The 26,425-nt window shown below is 35.3% G+C and overlaps 1 protein-coding gene across 3 annotated transcripts in view; it reads left to right on the forward strand.

The window, feature by feature from the left end:
* The window catches only part of PPFIA2 (PTPRF interacting protein alpha 2), a 270,133-nt gene that overhangs the window by 67,557 nt on the left and 176,151 nt on the right, over positions 1-26,425 (forward strand). The window contains exon 1 of one of the 3 annotated variants that reach the window (XM_056481943.1): positions 20,414-20,845. The exons of the other annotated variants lie outside the window; for them this stretch is intronic. Within the exon in view, the coding sequence (XP_056337918.1) occupies positions 20,765-20,845 (81 nt within the window). The 5' untranslated portion in view covers positions 20,414-20,764. Of the gene's footprint in view, positions 1-20,413; positions 20,846-26,425 lie in introns of those variants that run through there. 3 annotated transcript variants of the gene reach the window in all.

A 26,425-nucleotide genomic window follows, 5' to 3' on the forward strand; every position in this document is an offset into this window, starting at 1 on the left:
TGATGTAGGGGAATTGCAGTTTTCTTAGACCTTCTGCTATGTTTGATATTTGTCTTTATCTTTCTGTTCTGGCTCTGTTTCATGCTTTTTTTCCCACAGTCATTAAGCCATAAATGCCAAATTTAAGTCATAAAAATGGAAGATAGATCTGCTTCATTAAATGGAAATGAGGTGATAAATTTATATGAACTGATCAGTTTGCTCAAGATATCACTTGTGTACATAAAATAAAAATAAATCAGGGCTAAAAATTCACTTTCTTTACTGTACTTCATGTGTATGTGGCATGCTCAGATCCTTCAGTGTAATTGCTATGGCTCTGAACAACATAGAGTAGCTGTTAAAATCAGGCCTGGTATTGCAGATCCATGATCAAGAGTGGAGAAACTGTCCCAGCAAGAATACCAGCATCCATCAGGCATCTGCATCACACTGAGTTTGAGCATTTAGTAATAAATGAAATAAAACCAGAAATAAAATCTTTGTATAGGAGCAAAAATGTCTCTTGCTCAGAAACTAAATACAGATTTCTTTATCTTCCCTTAACAGCGGGAGAGATTGCCCTATGACAAACATTCTGTAGCACTGATATTATTTTAACATTTTATATAAATATATATGTGCATTCATAAATATATATAATACAGATGCATATTTTCAGTTATGTAGATATATGTGTGCAGAACAATTTCCAAATATTGATTAAATGAGTTAGTGAATAGATCTATATTTTTTATGTCTCTTTCCAAATATGGCACTTTGCAATAACCAGGTTTTTTGGTGTAAATGCAGTTCAAAATGGATAGCTTAATGATTTACTGAAGTACTTAGAAGTTCTTAGTATTGCCATAGTGAACTTCATAACCATGAAAACAAATTTTATATTCCCATTAAATGTCCCAGCCATCCTATATTGTCACTATTTTTTCATATCAAATGCTTTGTGCTTAAAGTGACTGCTGAACCAGACTGAAACACATGCTTTGATATGTGAACCACTGTTTAAAAAGAAAATTTCCTGAAAGGTTCCCTTTCAGCTTTAGAAGGAGTCAGACTAGTTCTGATGGCTTCCTGAAACCCTTCAAACTGTAGATTTCCTTGTACAAAGTGGCTTGTTCTTACTGTTGCTGAGGGTAGGCTAACATGGCAGATCAGAGCCTACCTTTGTTCCTATCCCAGTAAGTGTATTTTGTCTCTGCTCTGCTAAGGTCTGTGTATTTAGGCTAAAAGCATATATTAAAGTCCTAAAGTTTTAGCTGCAGTGAATACAGATCAAAATAAGTGCACACTGAATATTACACTCTCATCTGAAAGATCAGTAAGGGAGACCTTTTGACCAAATGTAACAGAAAAATACAAGAGAAGACTGGACATCTGACAGTCTGGTATTCCCTTTAACCAGGCTTAGACATACCTAGTGCCACAGAAAACACCAGAAATGTTGAAGGATGGTTTGACTATCCATTTACAATAGAAATTACTTTTTTTTGGTTGCGCTTTATTTGCAGGTGTATTGCTCTGTTTTAAAATTTGAAAGTAAAGATAGAAATCAGCACTTTGGTTAGCTCTGATTTTTTTCCAGAAAAAAATGTATATTCTCTGTATATTCTGAATTCTCTGACTTTGAATGACTATTCTAGTGGAATTGGCATTTGTTGCATTTCCCTATTTAGCTGCTGCTGCTTTGCAGTTTTGGGAAGCATGTTTCCTCTCTTATGTTGCTCAAAAAGCTATCAAATGTCGTTCTGAAACAAATGCTTGCAGGATCTTCAGATATTGTCACCTCTCTAATAGGTGAGAGATGCCTGCTCTGGGTCTTGGCCACCTCATGTTTTGACAAAAACAAAGATGAATATTCATTTCAGCCGCTGGAAATCAGAATCCAGTGCAGCAGTGCAAATGATTTTGATTAGTAGTTTGAGTTAATATTGAAGCCTTAAACTGTAATGTGAATCTCTGTTTGTGAAAAAGGCAGAATACTATAAATGAGTATATATACCACTTTGTCTAGTTTGAGAAAGTCATTGCCTTTAGTCAATGTCTGTTCATGTTTAAGATGTGTGAAAAGTTTCTTAGTGTTAGGAACAGCTTTTCCTCTTTTGGTATGTGTGATGGGTGCCTCCTTCTGAAATGGCACATAGTAATACATCTGCCTGCATCTACGAGCCACAGCTTGACTGGAGTTGTAATGAAGGAGGTGTAATTTTATGTTTGTTTTGTCTGAGGGCTTTTTCTCCCATGCTTAATTATTTCTTATTTAGAACACTGCTTCAAGTTTTGTTTTATTGTGTTTTCTCTTTTCATATATACTGCTATTACAGCATAATATTTAGATTTTAATGTCCACAGAAAATACATCAAAACAAAATTATTAAAAAAACCCAAATCTTCTTTTTCTTCTCCTTTTCCAAATATAAAAAAATTCTAGTTTCTTTAATGATTCTGGCTTTGTAGAGTTACTCAAAACAGTAAAAGGCAGTGGGATAACTCCTACCAGGAGTTATCTTTTATTATGTGTATCAAAATAATTTCAAGAATTTGTCTGTGTATTATGTAATGTCAGGATTGATACTCATCCAAAGGGGTATTAAAACATGCAAGCTGACAGCTATATTTAAACATTCTGTATGAAGCACCTAATTTTACAAATGTTCATAAGGAAATTTTTCCTTGATGGAAGCTGGGTAAAGCTTTCCACCATGGTTTGCTGAGGTGAATGTTGAGGTGCTGTCTGTTATCTGGTGAACCAAAAGAATGCAGCCATAACTGCTTGAATTTAATCACAGTCTTTGTGTGGCCAAGAAAGCACGATTTCCCTGCTGTACTGTGTGTTATCTTTGATAAATTTCTGTAGATTTGTCACAGTCCTGGCAAGCACAGTCACTGGCGCTGCTGCCTACTGCTTCTATTTCTTAAAACCCTGAGTCAATAATCTTCCATTTACCTGAGTTGCTCTGATGTAGAGGAATTATTGCCCAATTTTTACAAACCACAGTTACTTCTGAGATCCTATGGCTTTTCAGCCATGCCCACCTTGATTCCACTCCTGCAGACAGGCTGTGTTTGCAGGTGGGCATTGGAGAGGTTGAAGCATATATATAGAATACAACACATTATACAGGTGTATGTGTAAGCTGAGTATTTCTGACACAGAAGTCTAGAGAAACTTTGCCCCTCCCACAAATTTCCTAGTTTCAGAGATCCTATTCCTTCTAATTTTTTTTATTATTCTTGAGTGGGGACTTTGGGGTTTCTGTTTGGTTGCTGCAGGTTTTCTCAGTTCCATTTGGCCTGGTGGGGTGCTGTGACAGATCCCCCGCCTGTGCTGAGCTGCTGGTGCTCTGTGTGGTCCCATGACTCAAGAGAAGAGGTGACTCCCACTAGAATTTGCTTTCCTTGTCATGCACTTGCTTCTCTTTCTATTTTGCCACCCACTTGCAGAGAAGGAGAAAACATGTTCTCCGAGATCACCAGAGTATAATTTTGTATGTCATGAATCAAGAATGCTGGTAACAAATGGCAGAATTTGCATATTTTGATACTCTATGATTGGTGAATTTCACATTAATAAATTCAAGATTGATTCAGAAATCATTAGTGCTGACTTTTCCTGCAAAGAGCTAGAAAATTTTAAAACATACTCCTATACTTCTAATACAGTGACAATTGAGATAAAATTTCAGCCTCATTGCACTTTACAGCAGTGTTGTTACAAATGTCATGTACACAGTGATACCTCCAGAGAACAGACGTTACTGTCTTTTGAACAGTTCTTTCATGGAACAGAAGGACACACAGTTCTGTACAAATTTTTCACAAGGGATAGGAATACTTGTCCCACTCGTGAGCTTTAAAGTTTAGTTCAGTAAGACTATATATTTGCTATTTTAATGAGTTCAGTAGTCTAAAATTAAAAAAAAAAAATCATGAGAAGTACTTGGTATTCCTATCTATTAGTGATTTTGAAGGCTCGTCTTAAACCTTTACCTAAAGCTGTTTAAGTGAAAATACTTTTACAAGACTGGAATTCTAGAGACTTTTCATGAGTTAATGCCTGGCCTTTTTGCTGAGCTTTAAAAAATCCAGAAACTAAGAAAATGGTAATCCAAAATTATGTCCCATATTTTTCCAGATAAAATATTTTATGCATGTATTAAAAATAGTTAACAGTTTACCTTACAGCCTTTTCTCTTGAATGAGGCAATAAATTTATTTAGTTTTGTGAATAGCCATAATATCACTTCAAAGGATCCCTGATTTGCTTTATCTGTAATTGCCTTCAGCTTTCATTAGAATTGTTCATCACTAATTTTAAGCAATACATAACACAAAGGATTTAAAAAATTATATTTTTTTGCATTAGCTATAGAGGGACATGTGAATTAGCTAAACTTTGTCATGTCTTTTCTGACAGGAAGAAATGAAGATATGGCTTACAGAAAAGTTTGATTTTTCAATGTAGTTTGCATTTATTACATCTAAGTTAAAGTAGTAATGACCTAAAAAAAACTTTAGTAATTCAATACTCTGAATTTAAAATTTAATATTGAATAGTTTTAATATTTTTTTCTTTTTTTAATATAAAGCTGACATGCTGATGGCAGCGAGTCATCACAACATATTCCAAACTCCTTCCTGGTTTTCTTTGATCTGCATCACCAATTATGGATCAGGCAACCTGCATTGTACAGCAAGCACCCATCCATGAGTGGGGATTTGTTTAACCAGCCTGGGGCTGGCCTGCTTTTCTCATGTCGTTTAACAAGTGACCCTTGCTAGGAATAAAATGAGCTGCACACATAAATCTTCCCTTCCATGTCCATTAAAATGAAAATAGGCCTCTAAAGCATCTGTGTCAGCTTGGCTGTTCTCTAAAGACTGAGTGCCTGTGTGCTTGTTGAATTTGTGACGTATATCTCTGTGCCTCTGGGAAGCCATCAGGTTCCTGAATGTTTGTAGGTGTGCACTCAGTGCTTGGTGGAGATTAGAAAGTAATTTTAAGTAGGAGATGTATATGCTTAAAGGAAAGCCAGCTTAGTGACTGAGGGGCCACTTTCTAAGCTCAGATAAACAGCATGCTATGCCTGTTTACTCTATGTGGAGTACCTTGATACTGGGCAGAGATTAGTGTGGAACTGAACCTGTGCTTTCTGAGATAAGTTACCTGTCAGTTGATAAATATTTTAAAATAATTTCTTGAACCATAGAGGTCGGGTATTTTTTTTCTTTTTTTATATCAGCAGCTTTCCATAGCATTTTTCTAAGGCCTCTATCTAAAAGCCAGTATGCAACTCTGATGTGACCTTTGGTAGGATGATTCACAAATTATTTTGGCATGAATAGTTTGATACCACACTTGTGCTCTTTGTATTTGCAATTGAAAGTCATATGGGGATAATTGTTTTTTTTTTTAAAAGCAGCCCAATTCAGTGAGAATGCTACATCCTTCACATATGGTGAATTCCTTTGAAGTATTTTCCTATTTACTTCTTTTTGGCTTCGTTTTCCTGTCTTTCTTCCTGAAGAAACATCTTCATCTTTTTGAAGATGAAACTTTTATTTTCGTAGTACTTTATAATCATCACAGAAGGCTGATTTTTAAAATGTCTTTATTAACACAAACCCAGTGCAAGACATAGTGAACAAAGTAATGTTTAAATATTTGTAAGTCTCTTCCAGTTATGCAACCTTTCAGCACTAGGAAGGGAAAAAGTATTCTGGAACCTTTTTCATTTTGCACAGTGCTGTTGTGCTCATGTTCTGCTCACAGAAGGATCCCTCTGATCATTAGACAGCATAGAAAAAGACTAGCTCTGGCTTTTTATTAGCTGAAATAGAAAAATGTAAAGCTTCTTACTATTCATTGAGCCAGACAATTCTTTTGACCGCTTACATATACATTAAGATGCTCGTATGCTGAATTACAGAGAAAACCCAATTCAAGAGGGTTAAGTCCTCACTTGGATGGTAGATTAAGTCTTTTTTGGTGGCAGTCATGTGAACTGTCCACGGTTGTTACCTCATCCTTTTATTTACATAGCCTAGTTTCAGGGGGAAAGTTCCTTATCTTCCAATCTAAGCCATTTTTTCCCTTATCTCTGCAGTAAATATTCTGTTCTGCCAGCCTTTGCTTTATAACAGTTTTGAAACTTACTCATATTGTTTGAAATAGCCAAGTTGCTTATTGTAAGGTATTAGGGGATGCATTTCAAAGTTGGAGTGTTCATAGTGTGTGTTTTTGTTCCAGGGGGTAGGTTACTGGTGTTTTCTGTATTAGCTGGAGGAAAGGAGTAAAAGTATTTTCTTCTCTCTGTGTTGTTTCCAGGGCTGATGCACCACAGTCAATACAGCAGAAAGGCTGCACAGAGCTGTACCATTTTGAACTTTTCTGTAGATAGGAACATGTCTGAATAGCCTTAGACACAGCTCCTGTGTTCTGCCATCTTCACAACAAAACATCTACAGATCTCAGCCAATTAGAATTTAATGAAAGCCACATTTTCTTAATAGTTTCTATAAAACTAGCTTGTCCAATTCCTGAAGAAGCCAATATAAAGAGAGACAAGCCAGTAAACAAGATAAATCCCATGTTTACCAATGCCTAAACCAAAATACATTTATTGTATATCCTACCAAATCCATAGAACAGAAACATTTATGTTAACTGTTCTGATAGAAAAGGTCTGGTGCAGTTTTGATAGGAGCATTTAATGAGCATTATAATTAATCACTCTTTCCTTAACAGAATGAATGAGCAAAAACATTCAGTGCTCTGAATTTAGTCAATGATCCTAGCCCAAGCTTAGGTAATGAATCCCTAACCAATCATGAAGTAAATTATGAAAACATAAATATTACAGCTTTAAGATTTGATCTAGGAAACACTGAAAATTGTTGAATGATGAACATTCTGTCAAAAATTATTTGCTCTTACAACTGACAGAGTAATTTCCATTCTGTACTTCTAGATTTTTAGGGCAATTGTATTCACTACTGGAAGCATATTCTTTTAATGAAGAACTAATTAAAAAATAAAGACTTATCAGTGGAGACTTTTCACTTAGCACAACTCAGCTGCCAGAGAAATATCCATGTCCTCCCACTTACCACAGATGCTGAGCACCCATCTTTTCTGTGAAAGGTGATAGGATGTGAATATGCTCAGAATGTATTGAAAAGAGCCTGTGGCAATCATTAAGTGAAACAAAAAGGGGGAGAAACAGGTTTTAATTAAAAATTGCTTCTCTAGAGTCAGCTGCTTGTAGCTGCATATTGCTGAAGGGTGAAATAATTTGTGAAACAAGCAGACTGAAAAAAATAAATCAAATTTATAAAACCTCATTTTTTTCAAGTAGAGGCACTACAGTTTTATGCAGTACTTCTGTCCCCAAGATTGAATATGATCTGTATTTTGGTGATTACATCAGGAACACTTCCTGAAGGTGATTGCCTTTTGAACTCTGATTTGCCACTGATTACAACTGGATACTGGGGTGTGCCAAGGGAGCAGAAGGAGAAAAATCCTGCAATCTGTCTGTAGCAGTTGGGTGCTTCTCTAGAGCATGCCATACTGCCTCTACTTTATACTTGTGAGTTTTGATCAAGATAGCAGGTAATCAAGAGCTGGTCTTGACACATGATTTCCATTCTTAACACTTGAGACCATCTAAGGTTTGCAGTTGTCAAGAATTCCCAGTAAGAATTACAAAACTTCTTTGGTCATGTAATATTACACTGGATGTAAAATTAGTAGTTTTGGCCACAATTTGCCAATGTCAGTCTGAATTATTGATAGATAATGAAAAGTAAACAAAAAAAAAAAAAAACAACTCAGCTCAAGTTGCACAAAGAAATAGGCTGAATCACTGGGATGCAATGGCAGTATAGAGAAATACAGATTTTTCTGTATGGGTGTTAGCAAGATTAAGTCATTTATAAGGCCAAATCCTGAGAAATTCAGTACTTTCTTATTTAAAGAGGAATATCAGAATGTCATCATTTTAAAACTCTTTCAGGAGAAAAGGTTCCCGGTCACAAAGAGTGTCATCATCCAGAGTAGTTCATTATGGTACGTTTTAGGAAATAAGTCTTGTAATACATTAATCTGGAAATTTTTCATGATGACCTGACCTGACAAATCAAGAAAACAAGCCAATGCAAAAGTGCTGTGTAAATACATCTTTTTATTTCCATAAGATAAGAAGCACAGCCCCACCACAGTTTTAATAAAAATAAAGTTTTTTAAAATTTTTTTAATAAAAATAAAAGGAAAACATGGACAGGCCATGGTCAAGGCCAGTTGCATGAGTTTCAACAAATGCTGGGTGCTGCCCTTGGGTCACAGCAACCCCAGACAGTGCTACAGGCTGGGGACAGAGTGGTTGGGGAAAGGGAGCTGGGGATGCTGGTGGCAGTGGCTGAACATGAGCCAGGGTGTGCCCAGGTGGCCAGGATGGCCAAAGGCATCCTGGCCTGGATCAGCAATAGTGTGGCCAGCAGGACCAGGGTAGTGCATCCCCCTGTACCCAACACTGGAGAGGCTGCACCATGAACTCTGTGTTCAGTTTTGAGCCCCTCACTAAAAGAATGACATGGAGGTGCTGAGTGTGTTGAGAGAATGACAACATAGCTGGTGAAGGGTCTGGAGCACAAGACTTATAAGAAGTGGCTGAGGGAGCTGGGGTGGTTTAGCCTGGCTCAGGAGTGACTGTGTCTGTCTCTCCAATCACCTGAAAGGGGGTTGTGGCCAGGTGGGGATTGGCCTCTTCTCCCCGGCAAACAGCAAAAGGATGAAAGGCAGTGGCCTTCAGCATTAACAGCTAGGGATAGCTGGGTGAAATGAAAAGTAACCATTATCCATGGTACCAGTCTGCATTATTTTACCAAATATAATGTATTCTTCAGCCATAAATGCAACTATGACGCTGCATCCAGTCTGATTTATCTTGACTGAAGTTTTAGAAATGGTTGGTATTGATCATTTATATCCTATCTCTAATTTCCCAAAACACTAAATGATTTTCAACAGCAAAACTGAAAAATGCATAAAAAATTTACTGTGTTTCATAACTTTAAACCTGCTGGAAAGGCTTAGCATGTTTATGTGCAAGTAGATCAAATACTAGTGGGAAATGTTCCTGGATGGTCAAACAGAATTATCTGTAGCAGTAATCTGTTGGCCCAGACTCTGGCACACTTTTCATTCACTCTAATTTATACTTTTTCCAGGCAATTACTAATTATGGAGTGGGAACAGGACTGTTGCAGGGACCATTCCCAATAAGCAGTTTGCATGCAGGCTCTTTGGACACTTCAGTGTTGACTAACATATTTGTGTACTCTACTGTGCCAGTTGGCCACAACAATTGGGAACTTTCCCAAGCACATTTAGTTTACTCCTATAAATATAGCTTTCCATTTTCCTCTAATGATGTCACAGCCTCCATGCCAACCCTGTTACCTCTCCTGTTCTAGCTTTGACACATTATGCCTGCCTCTTTCTTGCTCCATTAATTGCAACTCTAGAAATGGGCAGTAATAGTGAAACACAGTAGTGTTTGGGGTGGGATTGCATGGGAGGATGATCTTTGTCTAAACTGAAGCAACAAACAAGTGAACTGAAAAAGGAGTTATTTGAAAGGGTATCCAGGAAAGAGATTTGTGTGTGTTTTAAGTTGCTGGTAATATAAAAGCTAATTTTTACCCCGCCGAAAAAAGGGATGTTTTTAACCATGGAACTTGATGAACCACATCCTTTTAAATTTAAGTATAGCACTCAGTATTGCAAAGTTAGCATTTTGTGCTCTAATAACCTTTTACAATATTACCTTTCAGATGCATTAATTGCAAAAATAAAATTTCAGAAATTCGGAAGCATTTTTGAAGGTTCTTGTAAAGCAAATTAAGAGAACACTGGTTATTTTAATATGTGAACAGTTCAAAGACACATGAAGCAATAAAATATCTTGGTTAATTTGCACATAAACCAAGTTAATCTGTTCAGATATTAAGATGTGGAGTGTACATAATGGAAGTTTATGGGGAGATAATTGTGAATGAGTCATCAGAATTTTTTTAAAAATAAAATCACAAGTTTTATTTTAATTGTTGACTCATCTGTGATTTATTTTCCCAACTGTTCTATCTTGTTTCACTGTCAAACCACGTCCATGGTCATCTTAATCTTTCACTTAAACTGTGCAAATATTGAAAACCGTTTTGCTATTTAATAAAATACCTTTCTTGGTCAGTGTCTGAAAACTTTGAGGTAGAATTGTATTTGTGCTGGTCTAACTTGGTTTGTATGTCACCTGTTTATTCTGAGGTGCAGTGTTGTTCAACCACACTTAGCTGCAATTCCAGAGCTGCTTGCCATGCGCCAGCTAGAAGGTTTGGAGTCTTGGTAAATGGGCAGGAGTAGGAGTAAGATAAAATGTTTCCTTTGATTTCCATCTGGCTGTGCAGAGAAGGAACAAGATATATTCCATCATGGTAAGCTACTATCTGAAGATGTAGACACAGATAGTGAGGATGATCAGGGCTAAGAAGGAATTTTTAAGTGGAGAGAGGCTGCCAGGATTGGCATTGTTTGGCTAACAATGAAAGAAATCAGAATGTATTTATGTAAAATGTAACTTCTCTACAGGAGCTACATTAAAAATGTATCTATTTTCTGTAGAGAAGAGATACCAGTGGGTGAACAGGAAATATGATGTGTAATTTTTCCTATGGCCATTTTTCTGTAAGATATTAATGAGAATATGTCCTACATCAGACTAAGGAAAGGATTAAACCTTTATACAGACAATGAAGCTTAAACCTGTAGTTGGCTCTTTTTAGTACCTTTTTTTTTCTTCAAAAGAAAATTCCTAATGCACTAATGTTAGGAGAATTTTCTACACATGGCAAATACTACAGTTTTACTATTCCATTTACCACAGATGCATATATTTTGTATACCTTCTAAGTTCAATGTATGCAGTTTTTTTAAGATTTTCTGTGCCACTTTAAGAACATGCTAATTAACATTAACAGTGCTTGACACTAATAAAAATTTAAAGCCTCTGCATGAAATTGTGAAGTTCTAAAAAAAATCTGAGCTTTGAATTGTAATAAATGTCTATAATATCTGTTGAATCCTCATAAGAAACATATTCATGCTGTAGTGAAGGTGAAATAAGCACAGATATAGTACTAAGAATTAGGAACTGCCTGGACTTATTATTTAACCTTGTAAATGTGATTTAACTTGTTTGTGTCACACTATATCCTTTAACAAAACATAAATAATTTTGCAGTTAATTTTGTCATGCTCCATGGTCTTTTGTGTCTTAGTCTGGGCTGTTAATCTTCCCTGTGATTCCAGCAGTAGACTTAATCTGGATGTGACTGTGAATTTGTTGCTGCAGATGTTGCTTTTCACGTAATTTGTGGGAAAAGCCATTTTTGGGGTTTGTGTGGTTTTGATTTTGTTTCACATAATTATAGAAGTAAGTATTTCTGATAGTAATTTTCCCTCAGGTGTACTTAATCAGTGGTGGGGGTTTTGTCGTTGATTATAAAATCTCCATGTCATGTTTTGATAACTTGTTTAACATTCAGTTCAGGCTCCCAGGGCAGGAATCACTTCACCTAACTTCAGATATCTAGAGCTTAGGCATTTCTGTCTTTACTGCCTCCCACCTCTGTAATGTGATTCATCTCAAACTAAAATAGACATCTAAAATAGGTCAGAGACAGTGCCCCTTGAAAGCTCCTGTCTTTATTGACTGTACAGGGAGCCTGTGGTAACACACAAGAGACACAGACACTTCCACTCCAAATAAAGCCCACAGAAGATGCCAAGGTTCATTTCTGCCATTGTTTCCATGAAAGAAAGAAATGCAAAAACCACCTTCCCTTGGTGAGATTTCAGTGTGTCCTTGCTCAATAGCAGCCACATAATTCCCAGCTTTCCACCTGCTCTCATTCCACCTGAGATTCTCTGTCCATGAATAATTTTCTTCTTTTGATCTGGAAACTTTTTAGTTTTACCTCTAAGCTGTCAGCATTTTAAAAATGAGCTGTGGCTGCAGAACACCAGGCAATAGTCATCTGCTCCCATATAGAGGAGACAATGTTTTGTTAGATGAGAGCAGTACCCTGTCAGTATCAGTGTTTAATTTAGGTTTCACTACATTTTTATGCTTTTGTCAAGTAGCTGTTTTCCTGGCCAAGTATAGGTTTTTGGGCTGTGGTCTTCAATAGCAGTTCTGTCTTCATTTAATATTGGCACACCCATTTGTTGATTATCAGCCCATCTTCATATCAGTTTTCTACCTTGAGATTCAGGTTAAGCCATAAGAATGTTAAGAACATAAACATTCCACTGCTTGCATGTTTATGGCACTTTTTAGATGCATGGCAGGATGAATCGTGAATAATGCTGCTTAGTCACTTGCATGATAAATATTGAAGTCATCCTGACTGAATGCAGAAAGGAACTAGATATTACTTTTACTGTTCCTATGTCCTAGAAATACTATCTTATTTTTTTCCCCAAAGCATATTTAATAAAACAAAAAGGTGACTATTGTGAAGAGTAAGACTTAGAAAGTCCTTTTTTGGGGATTTAGCAAGTTTTGAAGCCTGAAGATTGGAAAAGTGGTGGCTTTCTACAATTGTCTGTTGACTTTCCTTTTAGAATTTCCAGGAAGATAAATAGGGTAACAGAAAACCCACATTAAACCATCATGAATCAGCATAGCATATTCTGTGATTGCCCAAGTCTCAGTGGTGAATTAAATAAAAGATAAAAACCAAAAATTATTTAGTTCAAAGGGATTCACATTTTCTAGCACTGGGAAAGTATCTTTCAGCTGTATTTGTACATCATGGTTTTTTTCACAGAAAAATACAACTTTAGCTTCTACTGAATATAGCTATGCAGTTGCTGGATCATTCTGTATTTTTATAATAGTTTGTAAGGGGAAATGAAAGGGTGCTGAGTCAAGATCTGGAACAGCCATTTGCCCTCAGGATGGTATTGACTGTTTTGTTTTATAATCCTGTATCTCTTCTCTTCTGGAAAGATGATTTTAGACAGTATCAGTGCACAAACATTGCCACTGCAATTTTAGAAGGGAAAATGGTGTCAAGTGGTTAAGGACAAGCACAGAGAGGATTTTTAGAAGAGACTCTCCTTTCTACCATGACCACTTATAAGGCTGTGTGACAATGAAGAGATGTGCACCACAGCAGTTGTGAGGTCTTTTCTAGCTACTATGTTATTATTGATTTGTGGCATGTACTTAAAGAAAAAAAAAGGGCAATAAAAGGTTTTATTGCTTGTATCTAGCTACAAAATTTTCCATTGTCTTTAGAACACGACGTTTTGTGAATAAATTTGGAGCAACAGGTCTGACATTTTCAAACTTAGTCACTCCAAGTTCTTTGCTTCTAAAGTGTACAACAGTGAGGCCTAAATGCTCAAAATGACTTAAGAGAGACTATTCAGAGACTGAGCATCCCTGAAAATTAGATTAAAGATGTCATTAATTAAACAATTCAGTTAGTTACTGCTTTTGGAAGTATGACTGTCCTTCAGCAGATTCTAATTCCAAGGAATGTTATCCCATTCAGGATTTTTGCTCTTATATCTTCAGGGCAGATGATTTACCAGAGTAAATCTACTTAAGGGAATTTTTTTAAATCATCAGAAATATTTCAATTTTTTCGCAATGCAAAAATAGGCTTGATTATGTAATTTTATGTGTTTATTCTGGTTATTCTTACTTTTTAAGTTTGTATTAATTTCATTCAGAAATATATTCACTGACAGAAAAATTATGAAATTTTAATCAAGAAAGTTAACAAACAGACTTCCTTCTCCAAAAGCCTACTGATGTCCACAATCCTTACCCAAGAGAGTATTTCCAGTTCCCATACAAAATATGGGACTAATCAGTCATGAATTTTAGCTTTTGATTCATTTCTGTAAGTTCTTACTCAATGGACCAGTTTAGCAACTTACATGGGTAATTATGACAAAAGATCCTTTCCAGACAGAGCAGAAATAGAAATAAATGACAAAGACAATTGTCTTGGCACAAGCTTTCCCAACAGCCTGTATCCTCTAGATAAAATTCTGCTACTCATTTTCATTAGTGGTTTACTCTCTGAACAGTTTCTATACTTCCAGAACAGGATACATCTCTATGTAAAGATTGAAGAACAATTTGAGTATAAATAAATTATCAGAATTAAAATTAATAAAATAATACCATTAGGAAGCAAAAGTACTTCTCAAAGGGAGGATAAGAAGGTTTGAGAGGATATCTATCCACAGTAAGTTATAGTGCCTGAACACATTATCTCAAACTTGTATCTTCTTCTGTTTTTCCCTCATAGGCTTTCATCCTATTTTTATCTTCAGGATGAGGCACATAATGTAAATGTTCACTTAAAAAGAAAAAGCCACTCTGCTGCTGATGATGCATAGGCAATGATTATCATCTTATGCTCTTTCATAATTTCAGTCATCCTTAATGTACTGTGAGCCTTTGCAGTAATGTACATGATTTAGATCCTACGTTTCCTGATAAGAAACTATTTGTATTTTGCCAAGTGCTGTGATACTGCTGTGTATATGTGTGTATGTTGCAATATAATTAACTTAAGGCATAAATAACAAAACTGACACCTATGTGATATGACATACAGTAAAATAACAAGCTGACTGTTTGCAGTATTTCTTTTCTACTATCTGGGATTGCATTACTTTGGAGGTTTTGGTCTTGAGTCATCAAGAGTTAATGTTAGATTTGACCAAAATGTTAAAAATGTTCATAAAGGCAGTCACTTCTGTGATTTTAAATAAAAAATTATCCTTAATTCCAAGGACCATCTAGACTTTTTCATGAATTCTGTAGGTCAGAAAGCAGAAATGCAGTCCTGGCATCAAAAGTAAATCTCAGAGGACAATTATATATAGCAAATATAGCTGAGTATCTGTGCTTTTGGCAGTTGAAACCCAAGAGGCATGGAGGAAAGTAAATATCTTTTCAAATCAGGTATGAATCAACTTACAGAAATAAATCTCTCAATTTTTTATGGTTTGGTTCACTAGACTTTCTCACAACTCTGCCATCCTCTCCTCCTTCATCTCTTATATTATCCTTAAAGTCCAGTATGCTTCTCTATATACAAGCATTAAGTTTTCATTCAGCTTCTTTTTTAGATTCACTCAGTCACTGACTGTCATTAACACATAAAAATCCATATAACCAGTGTTTATATGAGGTTAATTTCAATTACCTAATAAACCTCTGTGTACAATCTTGATTTAATGATGGTCAAGTTATTCAGAGGAAGCACACATCCAATGCTGGGAACTTGAATTGTTTCAAGAAAAATGGAGTGGTGCTTTGGGTATTCCATCCTGGCTTTGTTGAACCATGTGGAGAAGGAGTCAGATATAGAACTATTTACTCATTAAGTCTTCAGAATGGGCGAATCAATTCTTACACATGTGATGACCAGAATACTTTCAGGCAGTGCTGCACAAGAACCCTAGCTGTGGTAAAAAATTCCTTGTCCAGAGTATTAAAAAAAGGGAAATTTTGCTCCTGCACAATCAATCAAACAGTATCTTTTGGACTTAGTGCCATTATAGTTGCCTTCCATAATTGTTGATTATGGACTTGGAAGGTTATACAAAATCTATTCTGAATGAGCAACTGTATTCATAATCTTGCTTATTTTAATTTCATTGACCTTTCATAGCATAGAGAGATTTACTGTTAGTTAAATGAATTCTCAAGTTGGCCATTTAAAAGAAAAAAGGTTTTAAGAGTTTGAAGTTGATGTTGACTCTGTTTTTTTTAAAGTAAATGCAATACTTGGGAAAATATTTTAGCATATGCAAGATTACTTTAAAAATTAGTTGTCTTCATATTTGCACTTCCTGTGAAAGTTTTGTCATTGTTCTCATTCTTGAAAGGGAAGGCATCATGCAGAATAGACCTGTTGGGACACATTTTTTCCTTTAGTATTTCTGACATATAGTTTTTACTTCTAACAGAGGATACTCTGTTCTGCAGTGTGCTTGTCATCAAGGGTTGCACAAATCCTTATGTTCAGAGATAAAGCAGAGCTCTTAAGTTAATACTGTCTTGGTACCAGCACTTTTTTTTTTGTGAGATGCTTCCTGGTACAAGTGGGTATTTGCATACTCAAAACCAACAAAGACCAGTGATAGAAATGTTGATAATTTGCTCTTAATTACTGAGACAAGATGAAAAACAAGCTTTACTTATTGATAAGATAAGCTGATCTATTTCTACCAGTTTTAAATTCTATAAGGATTTTCTGTTTGTACTAGAAGTCTGAAAGGGAGCAAGAACTGTTCTATGTTTCATTGTCTTTGGTTTTCCCACTTTGCTTTCTGGGAGCTATACCAGCTGGAAATGGTCGTTTCTGAAACTTCATATGTGTGAGTTTTATACATTCTTTAAGGTATATTCATCAGATTTTGGTTTTGTATTGCTTTGTTGATGGAGGAAACAAATAAATATTTTTGGCATAGAACTTCATTAAATAAGCTGAAAGGAATTGTAAATAAATTTGGATAAAAAACCAATTAGACTTCATTACGGTTGTCATTAAAATTTGATATGCAATTGAATATCATTTTTTCTGAACCATAGTAAAGGTTTATCGTTTCCAGCCATTAATAGCTGGAAAACAGAACTCTTTAAGCATTAACATTTTTCAGTTTAAAGAAAAATCAGGATATTTTAAGCCAGATGAGTAACATATCATATGATACACTCTCTATTTTGATGTCTACAACAGAAGATAATAAGGAAACATCAATTCAAGTAGACTGATGTCAATATTGGAAGATTAGTAGGTTTCTCTGAGTCTGTGAATTAGAATTGATAAGGTCTAGTGGTTTAATGTGAAAGCTCTCTAGTGTTTTGAAAATCACACGCACTGCTCCTGGAGGAAGACATGTTTCTTTAACATGGTTTTCCCTGATAGAGACAGAAATGAGAATAATATGTGATACAAAGTCCTTGTTTCTGGATAATTGCTCACCTAATTGAATAAGAGCTGGTGATTTAAATCTTAACTCAAAACATCTGCTTTATATTGCACTACATATTCTGAAGAGAAACTATATATCAGAAGCACTAGCAAATTAAAAAGCTGTGTGTTTGTCAGTTTTAAAAAGTGCATCTTGTCTCTGCAGTCAGAAATGGAAGGGTTTGTATTAGTGTCTCTGAATTTTCAAAGTAGTTTACATAATCATCTGATATATATATTTATGTACATGCCTTCCTTTTTGATGTGTAACTTACTGGGTTTTTTAATATATGTGTATCTCTGATATATATAACATATCTTGGGGTTTGTACCTACTATCAAGAACTGTAGGGTATGTATAAAAAATCACACTTAAAAATGTAATAATCACACTGGAAATTTTGGAGAGTAGTGTCTAATTAAAACGTAAAGCTCAACATAACTCATATGATACAGATTCAGAGCTTGATAACTTATACATTCAAAAGAAACTGGAACTACAGTCATCTCAGAAGAATTGCCATATTTTATACCTTTAAACATGTAGAACTTTTTCTTTTCATGTTGGAGATTTTTTTTCCTCCACTACAAGTCTCAGTTAATGGAACAATTAAATCATTAGTTGGAAAATTCATGGGAGCAAATATTTGAATGGGGATATCATCCACTGTAAGTACTTCTACCACTGAGCTGTACTCATGGTCTTTGGATTTTTTTTTTTTTTTTTGTTTGTTTGTTTCTGTGTTTGTTCTGTTGGGTCTCTTCAGTTTCCTTCAATTCTATTTTCTGCTTTCTTCAGTTTGTGTTGCTTGACACTCTTAGTCCTTGCTGCATTCAATTAGACATGGCAGACCTGGTTCCAGCTCCTTGTTCCAAGGAGGTTGCTGAATTCCAGCTCTGGGGCTGATGGCTTTTCTGAAATGTGAGCCTTTCTGTAATTATGAACACTCATTCTGCCATGCATCAGTTCATGCTTTACTGAATTTACCTGTGCTCTAACCACTTCCTGACAGGAAGCTAGTTTCATCTTTTTCAGAAAAAAAACTGCTGTTAAACAAATATTTTCAATCTATTTTGAGTATTACACCCAAATGACATTCTGTTTCCATGAGGATCCTACAAGATTATGATGTTGCCTGTATTGCAGTGAGATAGAAGAAAATTCACAGTCATTACCTTTCCTGACTAGGTGGAAGTTAGTGGATGGAGGGTTGGAACAACAGTTAAAATGCTATGCCTTCTCTCCAGATTTATACTGACTAGATAGGGAGATATGTTTGTTGGAACTGAAATGCAGGTATGGGGGGGCTGTTGCTTTTTTTTTTGTGGTGGCATTGATGGTAGGTTTTTTAACTGCACATTTCTTCACCTAGGTAAGAAAGCCAAAACAACAGATAAAAGACCAGGAATAGTATTTTGAAAAGCATTTTTCAAGTAATAGGCAACCCAGTGATCCCAGTAAGAGCTCCCAGTGGAAGGCTATAGCTAAAGGAGGAACAAATAGGGCACCAGCAAGTCTAAATACAGCAGTAGTTATGATCATGAAAGGCATTACTGTGACTAGAGCTGTTGGCTTTAACTGTGAACTAACGACCTTAAAATTTAGCACATGCCACTATGAGAAAATATAGAAAAAATAGAAAATATAGAAAAAATGTGGTTTTTATATCCCTGGTAGAAACAAGGATTAAAAGTTAAGAAAGTTGAAGCGAGAGAAGTTCAAGCTCATAGGTACAGTTACTGAGTAATGAAAGTACTTGTCTATCAGAGGAAGGTACATGGGATTTTGCACATGAATTCTTCAAATTATGCATTTGTTGAGGAAACTCTGATGTAAGTTTCCTTCTTTTTCCAGGCCAAACCATTTTAAAAGTCCATAAAATAAACTTTATTCGTTGCACTGTGGAGAAATAGCACGTGTTTGGTAGGCATATTATAAAGGAGAAAGTATCAGCTCATAATAAAAGGTCCTCTACTCAGATTATAAACAAACTGATATCTTTCATTTGACCAGTTGAGGGGCCTCTTTGCTAATACAAGCATCTAGATCTTCTGGAAGAGAAATCAAAGAGGGGAGAACACACTGTAATCTCAAATCTAGGTCTTAAGAAAATGTTCCAGACAGTAGTTTTGCTTTGATTCTGTAAATGTTATAGAAGCCATATCATGGTAATTATAAAAATTTGATAGCTATGAATAGGATCTGAGAAGATTTTTTTCTCTTTGGCTTACAAAATATTATTGCATTATGCACCACTCTGACATACACATTTAAATACACATTTAAACATCTCTGCATCTTTTCCAACTCCTTTCATAGTCATTTTACTTTCAAAGCTGCATTATCTCCTATTGCTAAAAGCATTAAGATAAAACAGAATAAAAAACATAGGCAGTCTGGCAACTCAGCAGGCTTTTAGAATTTTGACAAGTTCCTTTTGAAAGTACCATTTTCTTAAGTGTTTTTTTTTCTCTTTTAAACCTTGTGAATAAAATGCAAGGTGTTTGACAGAATATACAAAGCTAGTTTTGGAACCACTTTACAATTTTACCCTTTTCTGTAACACTACTTTTCAATTTTTGTAAATTGAGCACTTATTTTTGGTTGCTGGAAGGTGTCAAGTTCTTTGAGTATTACTTTCTTTATCGTCTTCATGTAGTTCAAATGATCTGTGTTTGAAGAAAAGATGTGATGAATGATTTTTGAATGTTTGGTGCAGGTGTTCACAAGTATTATCAACTTTAAAAAATAACTTCTTTAAAACATCTTGTGTATAGGTAAGGAATTAAGCTGTAGGTCTGTAGTTTTGCTAAGCACAGTAAGGCTCAGAATAAAATAAAATTCCAACCTTATACATAGCAATGTTAGGCAAACCTTTCTTCAAGACAGATTCAGACTGAAGATGAGAAAAAATAATTAGAAAAAAATGACAAAAGAGAAGCTTATAATAATGTGCATTATATATAAACTGACTATAGCTCTGTAAACAGTCTCACAAATATTCATTTCTCCCCAGTAGTAGTAGCAAAAATTAAGAAATGTAAAAAATACTGATTTGGAGGGGAATACACATTTTCTTTTTCTTTTCTAGACAAGACAGTCAGAATGACAAAAAAGCCACCTTTGTGTTATTTAAAGCAAGTAGTATGTGCTAACATAGCTGTCAGCAACTGAAATGATAAAACTGTGGTTGTTATCAAATACCGCTATAAACTGAACACGAGGCATGCTTCAGGTTAGTCAGAAGAGGTCCTCTGTTTTTCACTGTGCATGCTTGCTCGAAATGAAACTGTGTTTTATTGGTTAACTGGGATGCTTAGCATAATCACTTTGCAAGGCTGTGGTGGAGGGAGGTGATTATCACTGAGAACAGATGGGCAGGTCCAGAGCATTGCCAGATTCTGCACAGGCTCCATGTACTGTAGATTCTGGCTCTCTTTTCTTTGGCATTTCTAATTTTTATTCATCGTGCATATTGCAACGGACTGGCTGAGCTCGAGGTCAGGGAGCAATGACCTTACAGTTTAGCTCACAGACACGGGAGTGAGGAATTGAAAGCACTGTCCATCTGAACGGATGGGGCAGAGGGAATTTTGTCCAATTGCCTCCCTAAATGTATAAAAGGATTTGTCTCCGAGCTTAGCACTCTGCTCTGCATCTGTAGCTCTCTGTGGATTGTATTGTGTGTGACCAGAAATGATATTCTCGGATATGAACACTGTCTCTGCCTCTCCTAAAGTGCATCCTCCTAATGGGACCCGGTTTTATACTTTTCAGGTAAGTGAACTTTAATAAAACTGAAAGGATTTTAAACAATAGGTAAACTTTGAGTAAGAGCAGCTAGTATGTTAAGAAGCTTATGTATTCATTAGTTTTGTATAGGTAGGAGAAAAAATGCAAGAAATCAATATCATCACAGTAAGTTTGCTGCTTTAAAAAATCAGCATGTAATTACTCTTATACTAACACAAAATTACATTCATTTTGATTTTGCTATTGTTTGTGTTTTCCAATGATAGTATCATCTTGCAATTAATTAGATTTATAGTTCCTTACATGGACCCACACTGTTTTTCTGTTTAGTTCAGATAAGCACTCTGTTGAAATTACCAGAAATTCCAAACTCATGTTATACAAATATATTTTAAAAACTTTGTATATTACAGCTCTCTGGATTTTTTAATATTAATGCTGAATGTAATTTAATGCTAGCTGATGCTTAATTTGATTCCTGTGAATAGTAATACATGTGCAATTGATAGCATAATCTATTTGTAGAATTATTAAGGTTCTCAGTTTTAAGCCAAGTTTTGCCTCATCCAGGTAAATAAGCCTCTGTGCTTAGCTAAAGATAAAATGTATTATATGCTCTGTATCTTAATTGCAAACCAATATAATTACAACCATCTTCAAGTAGCATTTCATTATAAGTAATCTTCAGTACCTTGGCTCTGAAAAACTATGTACTCCTACATTAAGATTAAAGAAGAATAAAAAAACCCTCACACACACCCCTGCCCCAGATGGTCCTTAGAGCATTTTGGCCCTGCAAGGCAAATCAAACACTCCACTAACTTAAAGTGGCAACAGCTTTTTCAGCACAGCCTCTGATACAGTTAGTATTTAAATATCCTTTTTTGCTCCTGCTTGCCTAGCAGGTTTGTCTTTTTCGTTACTTATGCTACTGTGGAGAGATTCTTTACAATGTAATAAACCCTGTGTATACAACCAGAACAAGCAATCTGAAGGAAATATGGTTGTAAGAGTTGATAATAAAATGAATGGCAAACTTCTATTGCAAATCCAGGTACAGCATTCTTTAGGTCCAATAATTGCATTGCATACTTGTCTCCTTTTACATCCATTGTTTTTAATTGTACTGCCTTGCCCTTCTTACAGTGGTGTCAAATAATAGTTAAGGGCTGTGCAGAAAGAATGGCATTCTCCTAACAGTGATGATCTGCTGATCCTGGCAGTGATTCAGAGACATGAGTGCCCCAGGCCTGTTCCTCTACAGCATAACTACTTTTTTCACACACTGTCATCTAAATATTCTGTACAGCCTCCTGTACAGCCTCCTGTAGCTATGCTCTTAAACACAGTTCGTGACATCAGGTGTTCTTTCTGAAAAAAGTCACAAAAATTAGAATGCTTGGTTGTGATACCAAACGGACTATCTTATTTTCTGATACTTTATGAAAGTAAGTGCTAAAGTATATATATTTTTGACAATATGTATTATTGCTACCAGCAATCCTATTACTATAGATATTATCCCACATACAAAAAATTCTCTTTTCAAAATGATTTCTCCTGCAGATTTTTTAGCTAAGGGGTTACTAAATAAAAGGAAAGTAGAACTAGATTTCCTGTTGCATCCTGGACACTTTAATGAAAAATGTATGGTTAAGTGACTTTGGAATGTAAAGCTGTTAATTCTGTACAGTGTGTGTTGGTGTTCTAGAACAGCTCGGTGTTGTCCGTTCAAAAATAATCCCTGAAAAATAAAATAAAATAAAATTTATAAAAACAACAAAAAACAAACCAACCAACGAGAGCCTGTATTGTCCTGTGATGTCCTTTGTCAATCTGTTCCCTATTTATTTGTTTATATATATGCAATATAAAGTAATGTGAAGCAACTTCCCAGTTCTTGCCTTGGCTTCATTGTTCTTTGTCTCCTAGCTTTTGACCACCATGTTTGTGCTACCTTCTCTTTCCCTCTTGAGTTACTTCAGTCTTTGCTTACAAATGTAATAATTTATGGGAACGACTTCATAGGATTCTTGTTACTTATTTCAATCTGGTTTAGAGTACTTTCACCTTTTGCTTTCCTTCCTATTTTATTGTTTCTATATGCTACCTTGAAGCTCTTTGAGAGAGAGAATATCTTTTGTTGAAATAGCTTTCAAAGTTTTGGGATGGGTTAATGGTTCTTAATTTGAAATATGTACATTGGAATTCAACCTAAAAATGTGAAAATAATCTTAGCAAAAGTGATGTCTTGTATGTTCAAAACTGAACAAATACAAAAATTGTGAGGTGAGGGCCTGAACACAAATTGATGGAGGGCAATGAGCTACTGATTTAATTGTACATTGATGTAATGATTAAACAGTTGAGTTAATTGTGCATTGATTCAATAACCCAACATAATAATTATTTCAGCAATGGAAATAGTACCGAAAGCAGCAAAAAGCAGGTGTGCAAGTTGTAACTTTATTATCAGCATTTCACTGATGTTCTCAGAAAATAAGACCAAGTTGGATTCTAGTGGCCAAGGAATCAGACTGGCCATACAGGGATGCATCTAGTCGAGCACTTGGGCTAGGGATAATCAGAGTTAGGGTTTGACAGACTGTCTGAAGATTCTCTAATTACATCAATGTCTGTGACTATCTAGAAGCTATGATGTTCCAAGTACTGTGGTTCTGCCCAGAAGATTTGTCCTGAAACTCTGCAGATGTTAAAAAATACAAAAAACATGGTTTGGTACAGTGTATTTCCTGACCTACCTGCTATAATTCGAAGAAGCTTAAGCTTTGATCCTTAGACTATATTAAAGCAATTAAAATATAAATATATATATATGTGAGAGGAGCTAATATAAAGAAGTTATGTATTTTCAGAAAGGAAGGAGTTGTAATGCTGTTATGAACAAGGTTTAACTTTATAATAACCAGGGCAGTACCAAAATTTAGTGCTTTGTATTTCAATATCGCTGTTTCATCTCAATTTTTGTGTGCCAAGCTTGAGAGACTTCTGCAGCTATATAACAGGAAGCAGTGATTTTCTTTATTTTTGCATTCATCAAACTTGATAAAAAGAAAGTATTTTTGCTATTTGAGGTGGGTAAATTTGTTTCCCAGGAGTCCTACAGTGAGCATCTTTCATTAACATTGTAAATAGGTAGTAACACTGCCTTGCTCTCTCTTGGTCATGTATTTTGCTGTATTTAATGGTTATTTGCATATAATAATGATACAGGTGGAAAAGTTTGGATTAGAAAGGAGATAATCTTAACTTGATTACTGTTTGTGAAATTGGAAACATTAATTCCCTGAAAAAATATTTTTATTCAATCTCTTTTTACTGAGGCCTTGAGGGTTGCTCCTCTTTTTATGAAATTATAGCACAAAGGGGTTTAATTTCAAAATTTCAGATTTTGCTTGAAGGTGTAAAGTAGTTTACTGTTGCTTTGGTCATTTAAAAGCAACTTAACTTTATGCTAGTCTTTGTTATATCCAATAAATGTCTTTTGTCTTCCTAAATTGGTTGTAATACAGTAACACATGTGAAAACTAACATGCACAACTTCTGTACATTCAAAGTATCTTCCCATTGTACATGATGTTTATTTCAACAGAATTCGAGTTCAAAAGCACTACTTTTCTCTTTCAGTATCATTGAACAGTATTTCTAGCTCTTACAGATTTCAGTGATTAAGCTAAGCACACATCTAAAGCCCAGAGCTAAGCACAGACCTAAATGGAAAGTAAAAGGAGTTGCCAGTAAGGTTCCAATTTAGGAACTAGGCATGTGCAGTAGAGAGAGAAGAAATATCTTCAAATTGCTGCAGTACATGCATGGTTCCAGCTGAATCTCTAGCTCTGAAATCACCACGATGTAGTAACAGTTTCCATGAATGTTAACCACAAACTTTTAAAGACTTGGACTAAATACTAGCTTATTTTATAGTCAGATGAGATTTGTGTTTTATGCATGCACTTCTAAGACAACTGAAGTGTACTCCTTTTTGCTAAGAAGTAGCAAAGTGAGGGCTGGTCTTTTCTGAAGATAAAAGCAATTTTTAAAAGTTATCTGATGATCAGAAGGTCCATAAAGAAATAAAATTACCTTCTTACAAAACCTGCAGAGAAATCTGAAAATATTCATGTGACATTAAATTGTAAATATACTATGAAGTACTGTAAAAGTGCTTTTCTGATCAAAGGTGTGAAACTGGGTTACTGGGAAACTGGGAAACATTTCTATACATAAAACATATCTATCATCATGATACTGATTTCTGCTGGCTGTTACTTCTTAGCAACTAAAAGTTACTAAGAGACAGAGAATTAACAGAATGCAAGTAAAAATGTTGCCTTTTGGTACACAATGTGCTTTGAGGTCTGTGGAAAACCCCCCAGATTCTAAAATAAATTCTAGATGTACTCATTAGTTATCCTATTAATATCTGTATTAGCAATTTAAATTATCTGTATACATACCCAGAACTTCTTTTTTATACTGTTTTATGTTTTCTTCCATGTATCTTGTATGAAAATAGTAAATGAAACAAAAGAAACCACTTCTGTAAAAGAAAGTATCTTGTTAGAATTTGTAATTGTACTTATTAGCATAAAGTTAGTAGGTATGCCATGCTAGGCTTGTTTAGTAGGCCATAACTTTTCAAGTCTTTTGTTGCTCCACATATTTCAGTGCAATATAATTTAGTGTCAAAGAAAACAGCTTTTAAGTTTCTTTGGAGAAATAATCTAGGGCTATGAAAAAAAAGTATATTCCAGGTGATGGAGATGGGTTATTAGTCACCTTGTATCTCACCACTCATACAACAGAAAAATTCTTGTAAAATTAGGTGACTGTTCCTACTCTATGCAGAATTAATTGCACAAGTAGAAAATATGCCATGTGTAACATGGAGAAGTGAGACAAAAAAATTGTATATACTTTCAGAACTGTGTCACCTCGTCCATGGGAGAACTGTGAAATCTGATTTTACCTTGAGCTTCATCTGGCTGAGCATGTGGGCAGCTCCAGGAGTGAGATTTCTCCCTTAGTTTTGCTTAAATAAAGATTTTCCTGTTATTTATGGCACTGGCATGGTCACCTTTTTTCAGAAACATCATGTAGAAATTTTAGGTGATGAATTTTGTGAAAGCTGCAGTTTGAGGCCAATTGGTTCCTTGCAGCAGGAATGAAGGTGAGCATCACTGCAAGGCCAGCTGTAGCAGGAGTCCCCTGAGTAACTGGGCTGCTGTGGCAGAAGTTGTGGTGCACATTTGAAACCTGTGTTAGTGAATATAAATAACAGTGGCTGAAAGGCTGACAGTGCAGTAGTTTTTAAAGACTTCTGACAGGTTAACAGTGGCAGAAAATAGTAGTGCTGGACCAGTGCTTTACTGTGTAGCCAAAAAAAAAGTGCCTTCAAGAAATATGGGACGTGTCAAAGGCAGGAGACAATAATAAAGTGATTTGCATTGCAAATACCTTGAAAATATTTATAACTGTATAACTGGGTTTTATATAATTTTGGAATTTAGGAATTTCAGAGGAGTAGTGTGAGAAATATGCTTACAGACTGTTTTATTCAGAAATAAATTAAAAATGGCAATA

The sequence above is a fragment of the Oenanthe melanoleuca genome, chromosome 1A (genome assembly GCF_029582105.1).
Source record: "Oenanthe melanoleuca isolate GR-GAL-2019-014 chromosome 1A, OMel1.0, whole genome shotgun sequence".
Classification (NCBI taxonomy): domain Eukaryota; kingdom Metazoa; phylum Chordata; class Aves; order Passeriformes; family Muscicapidae; genus Oenanthe; species Oenanthe melanoleuca.